Here is a 13,960-nt window from a genome sequence, read left to right on the forward strand (position 1 = left end):
GCCCAGCTAATTTTTGTATTTTTAGTAGAGACGGGGTTTTGCCATGTTGGCCAGGCTAGTCTTGAACTCCTGACCTCAGGTGATCCACCCCACCTCGGCCTCCCGAAGTGCTGGGATTACAGGCATGAGCCACTGTGCCCGGCTGTTAATGTTTGTTTTTATTAACAATGACCTTAATTTAAGAAAGTTCTCTGGAGTCAAGAACTATGTCTTATTTAAGTTTGGTATCCTCGGAACTTAGCATAGTACCTGGCACCTAATAGACATTTAAATGTTTGAATGAACAAATGGATAACTGAATCAACTTATTTAAAGAGGAAAATCTTAGAGGCAGCATAAAATCAATATTTATTTCTGTCTAATGAGATGTCTTAGCTTCATAAGAAATAACTTTGGATAAGAGGTTTATTTGATGTGTTTTTTTAATTTAGCCTCAGCCCATGCCATCACTGGGCCGCCTACGGAGTTGATTACTTCTGAAGTCACTGCCAGAAGCTTTATGGTTAACTGGACTCACGCCCCAGGAAATGTGGAAAAATACAGAGTTGTGTATTATCCTACCAGGGGTGGAAAACCAGACGAGGTAATAAGGAGACAGTATTTTCAAACCATTCTTTTTATTCTCTCAAGTCTTCTACAATAGTGAGAACAAGGCAGAAATATAAATATAAGATTATTCTGTCACAGACATTTTAAAGAATTTGACTGAAATACATTTCCACTTGTTCATATTGTTATCCCCTATCTCTGAGTTATGGCAATTATATCTTTCATCTCTCCAATAACACTCAGAACTGGTCAGGTATGAATTTCTAACACAACGTATTTTTCTTCTTAAAATTAATAAGTTCTAAAGTAAAATGTATCAGTAGCTAATTATCTGGCCAGGACCCCTTTTGCTATTTGTGCATTTTTTCTACTTGGGAGTGGTCTGAGCTTTCTGCCTTAGTGAAGTCTGTGAATTCCAAAGTACATGGTCATATATGGACTAGCCCTCCAAGGCTTGGAGTTTTCCGGACGTTTGTAGGGATTAGTGCAATGGAAAAGCCATAATAAAGCCGCTATGGCCAGCATTTTTTTATGGCTTGACCAACACAGGCGAGAACACCTATTGCCAGATGATTGGATCCTTCCCATTTCCTACCTTTGATACCACAATTCACAGGCAATATGTTAAAACACGATGAAATTCTTTTGTCTTTTTCTTTTTGTTGTTCTAACCTCTGACTGACCTCAGCGTATTTCACAATGTTCTGTGTTATGGTAGGATTTATGATATTTTTTAAGTGTTAGAAAAGTTGATTGTGGAGTCTTAAATCATTTGGACCAAAAAAAAAAGAGATCCGAGTGCTTCCAATGATTCTTTTATTTTTCATGACTAATAAATCTTTTAAATGCTTCCCAAAGCTCTATGGAAAAATATCATGTTTACTGTTATTAAGTGGATGTAAATAGGATAATAATTAGCCTGGTATTGACACAATTATTTCTATTAGATATGAATTAATAAGGGACTTCTGGACACATTCCATAAAAAGTGCATCACTTCACGTAGGAATTCAAAGAGAGTTGACTGCCACAGTGGAAAGGCGGATGTGGCACAAAGAAGAAAATATTCAATGAAATATTCTTGCTGGAGATATTTTCGCTTTTTGATTTCAATTCTGTGTGTAAGATATTCCATACTCTCATTACTCAAACTGTTCTTTAAACAGGTGGTGGTAGATGGAAGTGTATCTTCCACAGTGTTGAAAAACTTGATGTCTTTAACTGAGTATCAGATAGCAGTCTTTGCAATCTACGCCCACACTGCTAGTGAAGGCCTACGGGGAACTGAAACCACACGTATGTATTTAATTCTACCCCACTTCTAACTTTGTAGAGTGCCGCTTAGAAGGCCTTTCTCAAATTGAAATTCTGCTCAGGTCATGTTGATAGACATCCTGAATCAAATTCAGTCAAATTCATAGAAGACATTTGTCGTGCTATATATGTGATACTGGTCCATGCCTGAGCTGTAGTCTTGCAGGTGCTATGTCTTGAAGAAGTTGTTGTAAATCTCTGATAGGTATAAGAGCAATCTTGGTGGTGAAGAGTACAAAAAACATTATTCATTTATTAAATAAGTATTCAGTAAATGCCTATTATGAACCAAGAATTGTCTTTGAATTTGTCAGTAGAGGTAGAGAAAAAACTCCATAGCTCTCCTGCCCAATAGAATGCCAAGGAAATTATGTTACTGCTATCTTTATTGTTCATATCATTGTAGGTAAAACAAGCTTCTGAATACTAATAATTCCCTCCCTGGGTAGGATCGTAATAACACACCATGACAACATACACACATAATACACACACACACACACACACACGCATGCACGCACAAGCACACAGAATCATGAGAAGAGATAATCTTTAAAAAAAGATCGAACATCTTATAGTCATTTCTAATATTAACAGAGTTCCTATGACATGCAAGGCACTATGCAAAATCGCTCTAAAAAATTTGCCTCTGATAGAACAGTAACAGTGTAAACAATACTAATCACAATGCTCCAGGCACTGTGATCATCACTCTCCGAACTTTCTTGGATTTATCCCTGGCAACAATCTGTCAGATGAGTGTTAATGCCCTCACTTTGCAGAAATATTTTAGTGACAATCCTTATTCTCAAGGATGTTTTAGTGAGCCTGGGCAACATGGCGAAACCCAGTCTCTACAAAAAATACAAAAATTAACCGAGCATGGTGGCACGCAGCTGTGGTCCCAGCTTGTGAGGCTGAGGTGGGAGGATTGCTTGAGCCTGGGAGGTAGAGGTTGCAGCCAAGATTGCACCACTGCACTCCAGCCTGGATGACAGAGGAAGAACAGCTCTCAAAAAAATAATAAATAAAAGAAAAAGGATGTTTTATTGTAGTAGGGGGTGGGGACACAAACCAAGGACGTGTAAGCAGATTAGTGCAATGAAGGGCTGTAAGCACTCTTGTAGATCCGTGTACAAGGAGCTGGAAATGTCAGCAAAGTCCTGAACTTGACATTGTGGTTAGAAGAGTAGGCAGGGTCACATTAGGGAGGGTCTAGAACCATATTTGAAAACAACAATGTTTCCTGTTTTTCATCAGCATTGTTTAACCCAGGAACTTGCAATTTATTCTTAATCCCTTTCTCCCCTCCCCTCAAATATGGCCAATCTTATTTCTTGATAATTTCATTTTTCTCAAGGACACATATATAAGTGGCTCAACATTAAAAAAAAAAATCTCTTGCAGTTGCTTTACCCATGGCTTCTGAGCTTCTACTGTACGATGTGACTGAGAACAGCATGCGAGTCAAATGGGATGCAGTGCCTGGGGCCTCAGGTTACCTGATCCTTTATGCTCCTCTAACAGAGGGCCTGGCTGGGGATGAAAAAGAGGTAACCACCTCCTACCTACTACAGTGCTAGAATCTTTTATTTCCTTCAATAAAATAAAATTTTTATTGTAAAAATTTAATGTAGAAAATTTAGAAATTTCAGATTAGCCAAAAGAAAAAAAAATCACTTATAATCCCACCACTGAGAGATAGCCATTGTTAACATTTAGTTAACAATCTTTGTCAATGCATTCTGAAAGCAACACATGGAAATGGTTTTGTAGCCTGCTATTTTCATTTTATTTATTGTGAATCTCTTTCCATGTCATTAAAGAAAATTTTACAAAGTCATTGTATACACCCATAGTATTCTACTGTTGGTTTGAACAGGTCATGTTTAATCAATCTATGTTGTTGGATATTTAGATAGCTTGCTATATAAATAATGCTTTTGTGAATATTCCTAACATATGTCTTTGCATAATTGTTTGGTTATTTCCCTAGGATAAATTCCTAGAAATAGAGTTTATTTTTCAAAGCGTAGGCAAATTATTAAGGTTTATACTCAGTATTGCCAAATGACTCTAGAGAAATGTTATATGTTTTGCTTTATGTGGTGGATAAGTGACTGTTTTCTCCATATACACTGAATTAAGTTTTTTCTTACTAATTTGAGAGGTAGATAAACATACCTCATTGATGCAAATTTTTGAATTTATTCCATTTTAAATGATGAACCTTTGACCTTCAAATGACTTTCAAACATTTTAGTCCTCATTTTTAATTTGTAGGGGACAATAGCTATAATGCAGACGTTTAAGGAATGAAGAGAATGAATCTCTGGCACTTGGAAGTGTAATGACCAGGCAGGTGGAGTTAATAAGCAAAGCAATTCAGAGAACTTGATTGTCTAAAATTGTATAAAGCCTGTCCCTGATGATTGAAATCTTTAGGGTCGAAAAAATGGTGAATCTGAGTGTCAAGAACAGAGTATTGGTGACATGTGTCTTTTTATTTCCAAGGCTTAGATGGCTTTTGTCTATTTGAATTTAAAGTTGATCTAAATTATTTTGACAAAAGAGAGACTTACAAATAGTACTGAGAAGATGCTCAGCCTCACTATGAAAGAGAAAAAAAAGGAATAGTAGTTTAAAACTAATAGATTAGCAAAAGAATTTTAAAGTCTGATAATACTGTGTATTCATAAGCACATAGGAAAAGAATCACTCCTGTAACTGCTGGCAGGCATATAGATTGGTACAGCTCCTTTGGAGGATATTTTGAAATATTTCATCCTGTTGAAAATATATACTATTTTTTGGAAATGTATCATAGGGAAACATCTTGCAAGCAGTTTTCAATGCAGGCACTTGGTTGGAATAAAACATTGCAAACAACTAACAGGACTATTAATAGAGGAATGGAAAATAGTGGTGTATTTATAGAAAAGAATACCATAAAGGAATTAATGATGTCAACTCTGTCCTTGTGTATCAACATGGATAAATCTCAAAACATAATATTAACACAGAAAAAATAACAAGCTGCAAAAAGATTGTGTTGATATGATCCCATTATATGCATTTTGAAACATACAGGATCATATATTGTTTATAGATATGTCTACACACATATGGAAGTACAACAATGCAGCAGTAAGATATACATCAACCTCAGGGTGGAGGTGGTGGACAGAAAGAATGAGAAAGACCTTTTGTTTTATCTGAATATATTGGTTTTTTAAAAAATAAAATCTGAAGTTGATATGACAAAAACTTGATATTTATCCAATTTGAGTAACGGGTACATCAGTGTGTATTATATTATTTTCTGTAAGTTTATGTTGTATATATTGAGATAGTTCAAAATTCAAAATTCCAATTTGATGATTAATCCTGGCAGTCATGTGCCTGTAGACTGGAGATTTTTTTTTTCCTTCCAAAACATAAAACTATCCCATCACTCTATTGTCACACAACTGAGAATGTTGGGTAGTTTGAATCCAAGGGTCAGAAAAGGTGTTCAAGAATCAAAAAAGCAAATTGCCAAGTTGCGTATCAAGGTGAGTTGATCTCTTCTGAATACTGGAAGTAACTTGCAATTCAACTGCATGGATTCTCATGTTGAATGGGGCCACAAAACTGGCCCAGCTTCATTGAGTTTGAAGAAAAAACTGGGCATCTGGCCAGAGCACTGGTTAGAATTAGCCAAATAGTGAAAGATGCCCACTTGGCCTTGCCTCCAGCACACTGGACTGGAGCTCACAGTCTCTAGAGAACATTTCTGATTCAATCCCACCCACCCTTTCCTGGGGAGCATATACTCAACATTGTTATTCTGGCTGGAGTTGCCATTTGTCCAGATGTAAAGAGTTATCCTAACACAGTTCACGTGGTACTTTTCGACTTATATGGTTCCATAATAACTGTTCCTAATATAAAATGACACAAGACAATTTAAAAATTATGACTGAAGCCTGTTTGATGAAGGGGTTGTAATGGGACGTAAAGGCTTATCCCATGAAGTCTCACCTTTGTTCTGTTCCACTCTGATCAGCATGAGTAATATGTATTGGCAAATGATCTAACAACATGTGTTCTTTTCAGATGAAAATTGGAGAGACCCACACGGATATTGAATTGAGTGGGTTGTTGCCCAATACAGAATACACAGTCACAGTTTATGCCATGTTTGGAGAAGAGGCCAGTGACCCTGTTACGGGACAAGAAACAACATGTGAGCAGCACAGCCATTCAGTTGGGATGCTGTAGTAAAAGCCCACGTGAATGTGGGGTTCTGAATTGGAACTACTAGTTTAGGTTGAAACCTCTTAAAAGCTAATTGTAATTTTAAAAATCTCGTATTCTATTTAGGGCAAGGAAATGTATTTCTTATATATTGTATTATTATGAGTGATATGGTTGCCAGAACCAAACTTCAGCATCCTCCAGATAATTCCACCTGTGTCTTTCTTTGTCTCAATTCAAATGCAGGTCAGAATATAGAGGGAAGAGTGTAGGCTTTGCAAGACAGCAGCTGAGATGGGAATCTCAGCTCAACTCATATTTTAGCCAGGTGACAATGGGCGATTGATATAACTTTTTTGATTGTATAAAAGGAAGAACAATAATCTTACAGCATGTGGTTGGTATACTACTGTATTTACAGTAGTATATGTGAAAACACTCAGTACATAGTTACTGAATATCTGTTTATTTTCCACTCATATCAAAATTAACAAACATTTTTTCCTAAAAATCTTTGCTGTCTTTATCTGAGCCTATTACCATTGTAATTCATTTTCAATTGAGTAAACATTTTATTGGTAAGGCTAATTTTGGATAAATGTAGGGAATTCCTAGAACTTTTTGGGAAACGTATGCATTTATTTTTAAAAATATGATATAAACAAAATATTACTATGGCACACTAATAATACTTAGCACATACTATTAAAATATGGCTCTATTCATGATCTTTTGAAACATAAGAAAGTGCAGGGAGACTTGGGTTCTTGCCCACCACTCTTCTCCTAGACTCGGGAGGAGATGAATAGCACAATTTCTACAATGCCTTTCTCATTAAGATTCCATTTGGGAAAACAAAATAGAAGTTTAATGATAAAGAAGTTTGCACACATCCATTCTTTGTTAGTCAAGACTATGTTATTCTTGCTCTTCAGAGAAAGACCAATGTAATTAAAACAACAAAGAAACAAATAAAAGCTCTGGGAGAGCCCAAGAAAGAAAAAGAAAAGAAATAAATCATGCTAGAAAGCATCTATGACATAAGTGAATTCTGGGACTCTAACCATTTGAAAGAAAAGCTTTCCCCAACAGCCCATCTCTGTTTCACTCAGAGTGTTCACTTCTTTATACTTATTAAAAATATGTACAACTCCTTCCCATGATTAGCAAAAAGGTCCTAAAAAATGATATCCTAGATACTTGTTCCTGAGGCTGGCATTTTTATGTGCTAAGTAAATTAGACATTATTCTATTATATTGCCAAATGTAATGGAATTCCAGAAAAATTTAGAGCCAGATGTGCACACTACTTAATTATATTGCTTTTTTTTCTTTTCTACACTTTCTCTCTAGCACCTTAATTATTAAGAGATTCACTAACTCCTACAAGATCTTTATTGTCAAAGAATCAGTATGTATTGAATTAATGAAAGAACTGGGCTTTGAGGTTAGGAAACATCATGCTTCGTGGCTATGGCTGGTAATTGTCATGATTTGTCTTCAAGTTTTTTGCTTTGCTGGCTCTATCAGCACTGACTTTGTGGGATGAGAGAGTGTAAGAGAGAGAAACAGTGAGAGAGGAGAAATTAGCATCCTGGTTAATATCATGGGCTCTGGAATCAGTTAATCAATTTTCTAGGTTAAATTCTAATTACTCTTCTGTTCCTAGTAACTGGGACATGGGCCAAGTTACTTCAATTTTGTGATCAATATGATGGGGATAATTGCAACTCTATCCTTGCATTTTAATGTAAGAATTTAATAAGTTAACATATGTTATGTGTCAGACTCATGGAAAACACTCAGTAAATGTTAACAATTATTTTTACAATAAGCCTGTAAAGAGCTCATGAAATTGTCAAAAATTATGGACAATTTTTAATTTGTTGAATTAGATGGGGGTCCTTGAAGAGGTTCAAAAAGCTATGGAATTGACAGTTAGGAATCTGCAGAAATACCAATACCTCTTTAAATAATTTTAAAGCAATAGTAAGATGTTTATTTTTATTTGTCTCACAAAGCCACTGTGATTTATTCAGGTCAAATAATTACCCATTGATTCAAATGAATGTTTATTGAGTACTTGCTATATTGGGGATAGATCTGGGAACAAAATGAAACCAAATTATCTAACCCCCTGAGATTACAATATCCTGGGGGAGAGAGACAATAAACCAGAAATATACAGTGAAAAAAAAAATAGAACAGAAGAAGGAGACAGGTAGTATGGGGTGGAAGAGCTGTTTTACGTAAGATGATCATAGAAAGCTTCACCAAGAAGGTGGCATATGGTCAGAAACCTGAAAGAGGCAAAGAAACCAGCTATGTGGATATCTAGGGGAAGAGCCTTGAAGGCAAAGAGAAGGCAAGTGCAGTGGCCTATGAATGAGCATGCGTGGCAGGTTCCAGTCACAGCTAGTGGCACGGAAAAGGCATGGAGTAGTAGCAGATGGAAACAGTGAAATAGCAGCAGGCCAGTCATATAGGGCCATAAAGACCATTCTAGGCTGGCTGTGGTGGCTCACGCCTGTTGTGCCAGCACTTTGGGAGGCCAAGGAAGGCAGATAACCTGAGGTCGGGAGTTCAAGACCAGCCTGGCCAACATGGTGAAACCCCCGTCTCTACCAAAAATATAAAAACTAGCAAGGTGTGGTGACACACACCTGTAATCCCAGCTACTCAGCAGGCTGAGGCATGAGAATCACTTAAATTTGGGAGGTGGAGTTTGCAGTAAGCTGAGATCCTTCCACTGCACTCTACCCTGGATGACAGAGTGAGACTCTGTCGAAAGAAAGGAAGGAAAGAAGAAAGAAAGAAGGAAGGAGAAAGAAAAGGAAAGGAAGGAAAGAAGGAAGGAGAAAAACAAAAGAAAAGAAAGAAAAGAAAAGATCATGCAAAGAACTGTGGGTTTACACTGAGGGAGTTGGGAGCCATTTGGAAGGTTTTGTGCAGAGAAGTGAAATTACCTGGCTGACATTTTAAAAGAAGCACTCTGGCTGCTTGCTGAGAAATAATTATATTAATAGTAGGGGGAAGATGGAAGTTGAGAGATTGGCTGGGAGACCATGGCAAAAATCCAAGCCAAGAGGGAATATTGGCTTCTACCAAGATGGAGGCAGTGGAGGTGAAGAGAAGGTGTCAGATCTGGATGATGGATTAGAATGGGTTGTGAGAGAAAGAGCAATCCAGGAGGCTCCAAGGTTTTTGCCTTGATCAGTGGGAAGGATAGAGTTTCCATTTGCTCAGAGGGGAAGATGGAGGGAAAAGAAAATAGGGGAAGGCATCAAGAGTCAGTGATTGCGTTTGGACTGGTTAAGTTGGAGTTGCCTAGTAGATACCAATGTGGAAATGGCAGATGGGCATCTCCTCATTTTACATGTGGAAGATTGTGGAGCTGAGAGGTACAGTGGCTTTGCCAGAGTCACATGGTAATTGAGTGGACTAGCTAAAATTTTATTTCAAGTTACTTTGTTTTTAATCCATTAGGTTTCTTACTTACATCAAGCTAGAGTGATAGGCACAGAAAATTTACCTAAATCCTATTTATTTCTAACCATGTGTAACTTATTACTGCTATTTTATTCTCTACAAAGAAAACTTTTTTATTTGCTAATTAGAGAACATTATTGATTTTTATGAGACAATACACTGGTTATTTCAGTGTTATAAGTTATTATCTGGGTGACACTTTTCATATGTAAATAGTTTAGAAGTCAAAGACGCAGTTTCTTTTTACATGTATGTAATTTGACATTTTAATTATTTTCTATTCCATTTACTGCCAAGTGGCTTTAAGTCCACCAAGAAACCTGAGAATCTCCAATGTTGGCTCTAACAGTGCTCGATTAACCTGGGACCCAACTTCAAGACAGATCAATGGTTATCGAATTGTATATAACAATGCAGATGGGACTGAAATCAATGAGGTAAGTTCTGGGACATAATGTATATTTTTTAGGTGGTGGAGTGCTAGTTATTTATGGCTACGTAACCAATCATCTCAAAGCCTAGTGGCTTAAAATAACAGTAATTATTTATTGTCTCTCATAGTTCCTGTATGTAGGTCAGGAATTGGGTTGTGGATTGCAGTTATCACTGGAGGAGGGGTGCTCCCCAGTGAAGTTAGGGCCAAATAGTGGCTGGAGCTGGAGCCATCTCATGGCGTTTTTACTCATGTATCTGGTGCCTGGTCTGGGGAGCCTGGAACAGCTGGGAGCTGGAGCAGGTCTCCATATCTCTAATTAGACCCTTCACATGATGCCTTCAGCATGCAGCTTCAGGGGAGTTGGCTCAGGAGTCCCATGACCTGTGTCCAAAGAGAGAGAGAGCTAAGTAGAAGCTGTACCACCATTAATGACCCAGCCTCTGAAGTCACTTGATATCACCTCTATCACACTCCGTTAGTATGAGATGTCACCAGCTTCACCCAGATTTATAGGTGGGGAGAAACATAGATCCCACCTATGGTGGGAGACAGGTCAGTCACAGGTTAGGAGGAGCATATAGAGAAGAAGATATTCATTGATGTGGCTGTCTCTGGAAAATGCAGCCTGCCACAGGGGATGGGGGTGGGGAGGGTGTATGTTCGTGGAAGCATTGTATTAAAAATAATGTCACTGTTGTCTAGTTTATCCTTCTGCTTTTGAGTAAACTGGCATCTGAAAGGCTCTAGTTAGATGAACCTAAATTTAACAAATAATTCAAGTTTTATGTAAGAAGTACCTTCAAATAATGGAACTTGTTAAAACCCATGAAGATATAGTATCTTGCATGCAGTGACTAATACTTTCAAAAAAGTGTTTCCTTGGAAATGTGTTTTAGCAAAACAGCGAGGTTATTTTTATTTTGTTTTCCCTTATCTTGGTCCAGTAAGCTAAGACAAAGAGGGAAATATGTTAGATTGCATCATTTCTATTTTCTGACCAAATAAAGCAAGTGTTTTTATATGCAGAGAAAAACATTTTTCTAAAATTAAATCCAAGCAATATTTTACAAAATGCATCCTCATAAGGGACATTGTGTAATGGATGGGCAGTAAGTACACATTTACTAACATATAGAAATACTGTTCAATATCCTTCATTAAACCTTTGTAAATCTTGAGAGTAAATAATCCTGAAGAGTCTGGTCATTTGGATGAGTTGCTTTGTTTTTGAAGATAGCAGCCTGGAGCAGTAAAAAGATTGAAATAAAAAAACACTGAGCTATAGGTGTCTCTTTGTCACCAGTAATACATAAACTACTTTCCCAAGGGTTGTTAATTCAACTGTGTAGGAGGATGAGGCAGATAATGTAAATGAGTGAAGTATGCCATTAAATCTGTAGAAGCAGACACACCTGCAAAGAAATACTCTCGTGTTTTGCTTGACACATGAGGCTAACTTAGGCTGTATATATATATACATTTACAAATATATATTATATATTATAAATTATATATATTATAAATATATAAATACATATATGTGAATATATAATATAGATTTATAAATCTATATTATATATCTATTTATATATATAATATATATATTTTATACATATATACATATTTTGAGATGGAGTCTCACTTTGTCACCCAGGCTGGAGTGCAGTGGCACAATCCCAGCTCACTGCAAACTTTATCTCCCGAATTCAAGTGATTCTCTTGGCTCAGCCTCCCGAGTAGCTGGGACTACAGGCGTGTGCCACTGTGCCCAGCTAATTTTTGTATTTTTAGTAGAGACAGGGTTTCACCATGTTGCCAAGGCTAGTCTCGAACTCCTGACTTCAGGTGATCCGCCTGTCTAGGCCTCCCAAAGTGCTGGGAATACAGGTGTAAACCACTGCTCCCAGCCTAACTTAGGCTATATTTTGTCTTCCCATTTTGAGGACATGAATGCAGAAGAAATTCTCTACTGAAAGAAAGACAACAAGCAAGACTAATGATAAGTGACAATGGACAGTGAGTTTCAATGATGAGGATACTAGGGACTGGTGAGATGGGAAGTGTGTGCAGCCAGGACGCAGCCAGTCTTAGCTTCTACTGATTGCTGCTGGATAGAAATCCAGGCAGGGGCTGCCAGATCTTAAGATTCTTGGAGAGATACCAGTGATTTCTATTTTTATATAAAACCTACCAATTTAAAAGAGTTGACTCATTGAACAACCAAAGTAACACGACTATATTCCCCAATAAATATTTGTTCATTGTAGAGCATCCTTCTTTGGTAATAATTTTTAATAAAACAAAAAACAAACTTTCTTATATATCGGTTATATTTATAAATATAATTATATAATAATAACTATAACCATTGTTTCAGTCCATTTGGTTTACTGTAACAAAATACCTTGCCTGGGGAACTTTTGTTTATTTATTTATTGAGAGACAGGGTCTCTGTTGCCTAGGTTGAAGTGCGCTAGTGTGATCATGGCTCACTGCATCCTCGACCTTGTAGGCTCAGGTGATCCTCCCACCTCAGCCTCCCGAGTAGCTGGGACTGCAGGCACATGCCACCATGCCTAGCTAATTTTTGTACAGCCGAGGTTTTGCCATGTGGCCCAGGCTGGTCTCAAACTCCTGAGCTCAAGAGATTCATCTGCCTTGGCCTCCCAAAGTGCTGGAATTACAGGAGTGAGGCACTGTGCCCAGCTTGGGAACCTTATCAATGACAGAAATTTATTGTTGTTCACAGTTCTGGAAGCTGAGAAGTCTAAGATCAAGGCACCTGCACCTGAATTTGCAGGTGTATTCCTCATAGTTGGAGCTTTCTACCTATGTCCTTACCTGGTGGAAGGAGCAGACAAGCTCCCATGGGCCTCTCTAATAGGGGCATTCATCCTTCATGACCTAATCATTTCTCAAAGACCCCATCTCTTCATACTACTGCATTGGGGATCAGGTAGCAACATATGCATCTGCAGGGGGACACAACCTTCCAGACCGTAGCAGCTGCTATAGCTTCTTCTACTATTTTCTGTTATTTGTCTTTGCAAAGAATAGCCCCAGACTAACATATTTGTTGAGAACGTATGTTTGGGGGTTTTTTTTTGGTAGTGTTTTTCAATCTTGGGGAAGCTGCTAGTATTTGCTATTTCTGGGAAATTAGAAAGCTATATTTGGTAAAACCAAACTTAAAATATGAGAAAATGGGCTATGAATGAAGATCTGAGAAAATTTTATTTGAGTAAAATGCATAAGCCATGCATGGATTTTGTAACACCGGTTTTGACTAGGGTGTGTATGTGTGTGTATGTGTTTTTCTTATTTCTTAATTCATAGCCATGCTATAGATACTTGAGGTTGCTGGATAAGTATCTTTTATTGAAGTGAAGTATTACTGTACCTAATTTTAGAATATATAATTTTAAGGATGAATATTTCTATTAGATTTTGCTTTAATTTCTATGAATTTAAGCTTCTGTTTATAGACAATGAAACAATTGGGTTTTTAAAAAATCCTCAAAAAACATTCTGGAATGAACTGTAAAATGTCCCAATTAAAATCTGCTTAGTACCTAACATGCAATTGATTTTTTTTTTTGAGACGAAGTCTCATTTTGTTGCCAGGCTGGAGTGCAATGGTATGATCTCGGCTCACTGCAACCTCTGCCTCCTGGGTTCAAGCGATTCTCCTGCCTTAGCCACCCGAGTAGCTGGGACTACAGGCACGCACCACCACGCCCAGCTAATTTTTGTATTTTTAGTAGAGACAGTGTTTCACCATGTTGGCCAGGATGGTCTCGATCTCTTGACCTCGTGATCTGCCTGCCTTGGCGTCCTAAAGTGCTGGGATTACAGGTGTGAGCCACCGCGCCCAGCCCATGCAATTGATTATTAATGCTTTTGCTTTACACTCAATATTTTCTGCTTCACTTC

The 13,960-nt window shown here is 37.5% G+C and overlaps 1 protein-coding gene across 3 annotated transcripts in view; it reads left to right on the top strand.

Moving 5' to 3' along the window:
• COL14A1 (collagen type XIV alpha 1 chain) overlaps positions 1 to 13,960 on the top strand; it is a 241,791-nt gene that overhangs the window by 79,618 nt on the left and 148,213 nt on the right. For all 3 annotated transcript variants that reach the window (XM_063669039.1, XM_054497822.2, XM_054497821.2), the window contains exons 10-14: positions 432 to 583; positions 1,716 to 1,845; positions 3,271 to 3,416; positions 5,962 to 6,091; positions 9,889 to 10,028. In XM_063669039.1, coding sequence (XP_063525109.1) covers positions 432 to 583; positions 1,716 to 1,845; positions 3,271 to 3,416; positions 5,962 to 6,091; positions 9,889 to 10,028 — 698 coding nt within the window. The remainder of the gene's footprint in view (positions 1 to 431; positions 584 to 1,715; positions 1,846 to 3,270; positions 3,417 to 5,961; positions 6,092 to 9,888; positions 10,029 to 13,960) is intronic.

This window comes from Pongo pygmaeus, chromosome 7, assembly GCF_028885625.2.
Source record: "Pongo pygmaeus isolate AG05252 chromosome 7, NHGRI_mPonPyg2-v2.0_pri, whole genome shotgun sequence".
NCBI lineage: Eukaryota > Metazoa > Chordata > Mammalia > Primates > Hominidae > Pongo > Pongo pygmaeus.